Source organism: Corticium candelabrum, chromosome 18, assembly GCF_963422355.1.
Source record: "Corticium candelabrum chromosome 18, ooCorCand1.1, whole genome shotgun sequence".
Taxonomy (NCBI): domain Eukaryota; kingdom Metazoa; phylum Porifera; class Homoscleromorpha; order Homosclerophorida; family Plakinidae; genus Corticium; species Corticium candelabrum.
The window spans coordinates 6230294-6237793 of record NC_085102.1 but is presented as its reverse complement, the minus strand read 5'-3'; the positions used below and the strand labels follow the sequence as shown (position 1 = coordinate 6237793).

Here is a 7500-nt window from a genome sequence, read left to right as displayed (position 1 = left end):
ACACACACACACACACACACCGGCACTGCCACCTCCACAACTCTCACTTTCAAAGCTTTAATTGCCTGCGATCCAGAGTAATCAAACTCGCCAGCCTGACCAATAGATAGTCCACCAGATCCAAGGACCAACACCTTAGAAACATCAACTCTTCCTGGTGCCGGCCGTGGCATCGGCATCGCAGACTTCACGGTTGTCTCCTTACCTCGTACCATGTCCATAAACAAGTCAAACAGAAACTACAAACCAAACAACATGCAACTAAAGCATTTTTACAATTTTGTTAAATTTACAATTTGTGGTTATAGATTTCAACAAGTTGTGCAGATAATCTTAATTAAAATCAATAAATTAATAAAATATATTAATAAAATATATTAATAACATAAATTAATAAAATACATAATAAATTAAAATTAATAAATTAATAAAACAATAAATTAATAAACAATAAATTAATAAATTAATAAAACAATAAATTAATAAACAATAAATTAATAAATTAATAAAACAATAAATTAATAAACAATAAATTAATAAATTAAAACTAATAAATCAATAAAACATAAATTAATAATATATAGTGGTTAGTGACAATGGCTACCACTCCATGGTTTGGGTGTTCAAACCCCAGTGATGACAGTAAATTATGAAACTTGTCTGTCTTTCTTTCTCATGTTTCTCTAGCTTTATCCATGAGACTATGACTCGTTTCAGTCGTTGGGGAGTTTCTGTGGTCTGGCAAACAGTCCATTGACAATGACATTCAGTGCTTTGCTGGTGGTCATTTATATCCACTAGGCATGCTGTCCTGATGTTCGTGGTTACCGTAATGCCTGCAATCTATATCGAATTGGCTAGTCATTGATTGCCGTGTGGACTACACAGAAACATGTGCCCTGCTGGGCTCACCTGCCGGGTTGGTGGGCGCCCAGATGGAGATAAAGACCCCACTTGCCCATTATGGAGGAGCACAGCGACACATAAAGCAATAAAGTAATCAAATAATAAATTAATAAATTAAAATTAATAAACTAAAATTAATAAATTAATAAAACAATAAATAAATAAATAATAAATTAAAATTAATAAATTAAAATTAATAAACTAAAATTAATAAATTAAAATTACTAAATTAAAATTAATAAATTAATAAAATAAATTAATAAATTAAAATTAAATTAATAAATTAAAATTAAATCAATAAATTAAAATTAAATTAATAATAAATTAAAATTAAATTAATAAATTAATAGATTAAAATTAAATTAATAAATGAATAAATTAATAAATTATTAGATTAAAATTAATAGATTAATAGATTAATAGATTAACAGATTAATAGAATAGATTAATAGATTAATAGATTAATAGATTAATAGATTAATAGATGAATAGATGAATAGATTAATAGATGAATAGATGAATAGATTAATAGATTAATAGATGAATAGATGAATAGATTAATAGATTAATAAATTAATTATAAATTAAATTAATAAATTAATAAATTAAAATTTGTTGCACTGTTTGTATTACCTCTGTGTCTGTTGGACCCCCCATGGCCTCAGGGTGAAACTGGGCAGTGAAGATGGGTCTGGTGTTGTGCATGATGCCTTCATTTGTTCCATCGTTTGCGTTGATAAAGAGAGGTGACCAACCTTCAGGTAATGTTTTGTTGTCGATGGCAAAGCCGTGATTTTGAGATGTGATGAAAGCACGATTTGTTAGTAGATTGAAAACTGGCTGATTGTGACCTCTGAAGTCATGAAATTATACATTAAAATTACGCAAACAAACAGACAAACAAACAAACAAACAGACAGACAAACAAACAAACAGACAAACAAACTAATAGACAAACAAATAGACAAACAAAAACAAACAAACAGACAAACAAACAGACAAACAAACAGACAGACAAATAGACAAACAAACAGACAAACAAATAGACAAACAAAAACAAATAAACAGACAAACAAACAAACAAATAGACAAACAAATAGACAAACAAAAAATAATAAACAGACAAACAAACAAACAGGCAAACAAAGAAAAACAGATACACAAACAAACAACAAATAAACAGAGACAAACAAAGTAACTAAATAAACAGGCAAACAGACAAACAAATACACAAACAAAAACAAACAAAAAATAAATAATCAAACAAACAGACAAACAAAAAATAAACAATCATAACTACCAGGTTGTGTTCGTTTTATTTAACTCATAAGTACAACTCAACACAACCAACCTATTGCCAAGTGGTAGTTTGTATGACTTTGCACCAGCCGCCAAGCTCACCAGTTGATTTCCCATGCAAATCCCAAACACGGGACTCACAGATGGATGACACATAGCCTAAACGGTAAAACTCACAAATCAATACAACATTCCGCCCAGGCCACGCCCACATCACCTGTCTAATGTTTTCAATAGTTTTACCACACAAGGATGGGTCTCCAGGACCATTTGATACAAACAAGCCATCGTAGCTCTCACCACTGATGTCGAAATCCCAAGGTACAAGATGCACCTCTGCACCTCGCTAGACGACATGGCAAATGCCAATCAGAAAATCCATTGTCGACCACATGTGAAGTGATTGGAGTGGTGGTATGTATGTATGATTGTATGAATGAACGTATGTATATAATATGTATGTGTATGCATGTGTACAGTAAGTATGTATATAATGTATGTATGTATGTATGTATGTATGTATGTATGTATGTATGTATGTATGTATGTATGTATGTATGTATGTAGAAGAATCATATATTATTTCTTCAAGTACAACTATACATGTATGTATGTATGTATGTATGTATGTATGTATGTATGTATGTTTGTATGTATGTATGTATGTATGTATGTATGTATGTGGCTCAATTGGTTAGAGTGTGCATTGGGAGATTGGCAACATTTGGGACCTTCGGGTCAGAGTTTGAGTGCAGGAGGGCCACATACATAAATTCCCTTTGGCAAGGAACTAATATACAATTGCCTCTCTCTCCGGAGTGTCAGTTTCTGTCTACAGAAAGTATCTACAGCAAGTACAGCAAGTACAGCAAGAGTGAAGTACATCATAGTGACTTCTGATAGTGACTTGTGATACAGTAGTGTTGGATTGCAGAATAGTGATTGCAGTATCGAACCTGGGCCTTAGGGGCTCTTGTATGTACGTATGTACAAAAAAAGTGGCTCAATTGGTTAGAGTGTGCAGTTGGAGATTGGCAACATCCGGGACCTTTGGGTCAGAGTTCAAGTGTGGGAGGGCTACATACATAAGTTCCCTTGGGTAAGGAACTAACATATAATTGCCTCTCTCTCAGTTCTGTCCAAGCAGCAAGTTTGAAGTTTGAAGTTTGAAGTGACTAAAGTACATATAGTGACTGTACATGTGAATAGTGGTAGATTGTAACAAGTAGCAAGTACTTAGCATCTGCAGTAACCTGGGCCCTAAGGGCCCTTGTAACAAAAAAATGTATGTATGCATGTATGTATGCATGTATGTACAGTGCTCAAAATTAGTCTTCAAAGTTAGTCGGCCGTATGGCTGGTAATGCCAGAAGTTAGCCGGTTATTCAAATTTTTTACTGGTAGTCTAATTTAATTAGTAATCAAAAGCAGTTAGTAATCAAAAATTAGTAATCTCTAATTTAATTAGCAATCAAAAACCAAGAAACAAGAGTCAGTCGAATACACATATTACTAAGGAAGAAGGCATTAGTTTACAACATGAAAGCACCTAAATTTGCAGTAACTAACAATACATAGCAAACCGTGAACTGCTTTCCTTTATAATGTTACAGTTTTACATCAAATTAAGCAATTTACTCTAACACCACACTATAAGCATATTTGTTCGAACATAACTAGTTACTACAGATCTGAGATGCTATTCTGACATCATGCAAGTTGTGCTAGTGCATGTGACAATGCAAGTTGTGGTAGTGTGACGATGCAAGTTGTGGTACTGTGACCATATTTCACTCATCATTCAAGATCCAAGAGTCCCAATCATCCAGAGATACCGACTGCTCTGCCTCACATATTGTTTCAGTTGCCTCATTGATCGCTGAAGTGTCTTGTTGTTGATGGATGGTCTCGCTGCTGCTGCTGCATTCAATTTTTCTTTTTGGGGGATGACTTTCGTGATGAGTTCTTGAACAGTCTGACCACCATAACTGTGCAGCAGTGCTTAAATCAAAATTTTCAAGTTCAGTTCACTCAACACTGACCTCTAGCAGATCAGATAACGTCTTCTGACTAAGACTTGTTCTACGATCAGTCTTAATAAGTCTTAGGCGGGAGAAAAGGCATTCTACTTTTGCAGTACTAAACGGTAAGCTGAAAAGGAGCTGTGCAATAGCAACTAAATTCCTAAATCACGTGCAGTCAGGTCCAAACGCCAAGCGGTACCAAACATGTTGATACCCATCTCTGTCCACTCAAAGATATTGATGTGCATAGTCAAGCATCTCCTTGGCTTCTTCCTGAATTGCTGCTAGATCAGTAGCCTTGGCCTTGAGAGGAGCTCGGAAATTCTCAACTAGCATTGAAACAGCCTCTGTAAGCTGAAGAGAGAAAGACTCATCGGTTTTGTGTGAGTACCAGGCTTGTGTGTCCAAGAAAACCATAATAGCCCTCATAAGTTTTGTGTCTGACAATGAAAGTCTTTCCTTCAATTCATCATCCAATTTTCTCAGATCACTTAAAGCTTGCTGTCTGCAGCTGTTCATAACAACATCATTGAAGTGATGTAATTCAATTCCTTGATACATCATTTTGCCATCTGCACTTTCTAGTAGATTGTCCATGACACGTCTGCTTGCAAACCAATTGGTAAGGGAGTTTCTTTCAACTGTTCCATGGCTCGGTGACTTTTGAGTACTGATTGAATTGCCTTAATGATATCAAGATCATCTCCCTGTAAAGACAAGCTAAGACTAGCGGCGGGATCTAAAATATCTATGTAATGGGCACAGGACAGAATTATTTTTGCATGAGTCCACTTTGTCAAATAACCTTTTAGATGCTGCCGATCAGGGCTTCTAAGACTAGCATCTTCACAGAGGCTTGCTAGGTGGTTCATGTAAGCCCCATACCTATCGAGAACTCTGTGGAGTGCTCTTTGCTTATGAACAATCCATCTGCTTCCTGATGCTCTCACTGGTAGGTTGCCACCCCTTGGAAAATTGTATACTTCTTTCAAATCGTTCACAATAGCCCTCAGTTCCCTACATTTCTTGGGAGACTTGTTGTAAAGATAATAGATCCTAAGAAGCATTTCATCTATTTCTTTAAATACTGGATTGGAGAGAGCGTCTCTGCTTGCAAGTTCTAGTCGATGGGCAAAACACCACATCCAGAAAATCCATGGCAGAACATTCTGAACTCTTGCTTTTAGTCCACTTATCTCTGAGATGTTTACAGCAGCACCATCAGTGCCCACACCAACAAGAATTGGCAAATTTTTTACTTGCAGCACATTTTCTGGATTCATCAAATCTCTTATACCCATATCTTTCAGAGCTTCTTGTAGGCAATCGAAGAGTCCAGCAGAATCAGTCTTAGACGGTTCCAGTACTTTGAAGTATCGACTTCGAGTTATTAGCTTTTCAGAGGTGTGATCACTCTCAGAATAGATGATTGCAAACAACTCATTCTCCACTTTTCCTTTGTCAGCTGAACTATCTATCAAGATGCTGAAGAAAGATGCTGCCACTGTTTGTTTGAAATGCTGTCGCTGACTTTCAGCAATATAATGCACAAAGTGACTAGCTGCTACATCAGTTGAATATGCCTCTCCCAGCTCAACACCATGTCGTTTTTCAAGAGCACGGATAGATGGATATTTTACGAATGGTAAGTTTTCTTTTGCCAGAAAATAACATATTTCAAATTTCTTCATCATCCTTGCTTTGGTCTCCGGCTTCATCTTAAAACTTATGGTAATTTCACTGTAATCCGTCACTGGCTCTCTCCTCTCTCTTGCTTGGTCTTTCTGTACATGTTTGTTCTTGTTACTTAATAACCAGGAATCAAGAGTTTGCTTGATCTTGGAAGACTTGCTTTCAGAACCCTTTGGCTTAGTACCAGTGGCAGTCATAGCACGTTGAGTTGTGCGAGAAGCATTGCCATATGCCGGCTTGTCACCATTTTGACTTTCTTGGGCTGCAGCGTGGTGTGAGTCAACAGGTAAGCCAGAATCTTCATGCATAGTTTCTACCGTAATATCCATGTTTGAAGGTATTGCACAAACCCTTGGGCTCTTAGGTTGGAATCCAGACAACGACCATGACTTTGGTTCAATTCTCTTTGACTTTCTTGATTTTCTAAGGGTTTTCATTACAACAAATTCACTGGCATTCTCATCATCACTGAAGCCAAAGGCAGATTCAAGTTTGTCAGAGTCAGACTCATCACAGCAATCAGAGGCAGGAATGTCACTTTCGGCATGGTAACTGAGATTAGTGGCTGATCTGGGTAGCAAAGGCACAATGTGATTGAGTTAAACATTTCCCTTAAGAGTTGCTGGCTGAGTTGTGCTAGACCACATGATATGAATATCATTATTTTGACTTGTTGCAGGTTCCAAAGGTTGTACAATGGTATTCATAAAGGGGCGGATACGTTGGTTAACCTCGGGGTAGTGCATGTTGATGGAACAACCAATTGCTGCAGCTGCACCATAGACTTGCACCATCCCACACCAACTTCCAAATTTCTTTGTCTCATTGCCCTCCTTCACTACAGCTAAAGCTAGACTGTCCTCAGTGCCCTTTCCCACTTCCTTTGCGGCTTTGAACACGCTGTAACTCTCATCAGAAAGAAATGTGGCAATGAGTGAAGAAGTAATTCACACCTGGACAAGACCAACATTTTTCAATCAAAGCAGCTGCAATTGCCTGTGGCTTGTTGCAGAGCTGTTCTGCAACTTGCTGACGGAGTTGCTTGTGATTTTCTTCCTTTCCTGTCAAGGACATTGCAACAGTCCAAAAAAAAGCAATTGCCATCAGCTCCCACACACACAGCCTTAAGGGTCACGGGGGCATCATTTGGGTAAAGAAACTGCGCAACTGGGTCCAGAGACATAACGCTCTAACAATGAATTGAAAGGCAAAAAGCAACGCGGAAGTTTCAATAGATGCTAGTATACTATAACCTCATTAACTACTCATGTTCCATGTACCATAGCAAATCTTTACACAGCAAGACCACTTAACTGATTGTATCATAATTACTAGAGATGTTATGGCATTCATAGTAACACAACAATAGCTAAACGGTCCTCTCACAAGACTTAGATAAACATGCAGGGCTGTCCCTCTCATGCAGACATGATTGAGGCCTGACAAATAAGGTAAAAGTTGGGCGGTGCTATAGATTGTAGAGTACAGATTCAGAGGCCAACACATGAACAGAGACTAAGTAGATGGTGCTAAATGATGTACATAGCTAACATATAATATCACATAGCTATGTAGACTA

General features: G+C 37.0%; 1 protein-coding gene across 1 annotated transcript in view; it reads right to left on the bottom strand.

Annotated features, from left to right (window-relative positions):
* The window catches only part of LOC134194159 (carbamoyl-phosphate synthase [ammonia], mitochondrial-like), a 34579-nt gene that overhangs the window by 22505 nt on the left and 4574 nt on the right, over nucleotides 1-7500 (bottom strand). Inside the window, exons 8-11 of the mRNA XM_062663069.1 lie at nucleotides 2423-2551; nucleotides 2258-2364; nucleotides 1540-1759; nucleotides 48-239 (exon numbers count right to left, since the gene is read on the bottom strand). Coding sequence (XP_062519053.1) covers nucleotides 48-239; nucleotides 1540-1759; nucleotides 2258-2364; nucleotides 2423-2551 — 648 coding nt within the window. The remainder of the gene's footprint in view (nucleotides 1-47; nucleotides 240-1539; nucleotides 1760-2257; nucleotides 2365-2422; nucleotides 2552-7500) is intronic.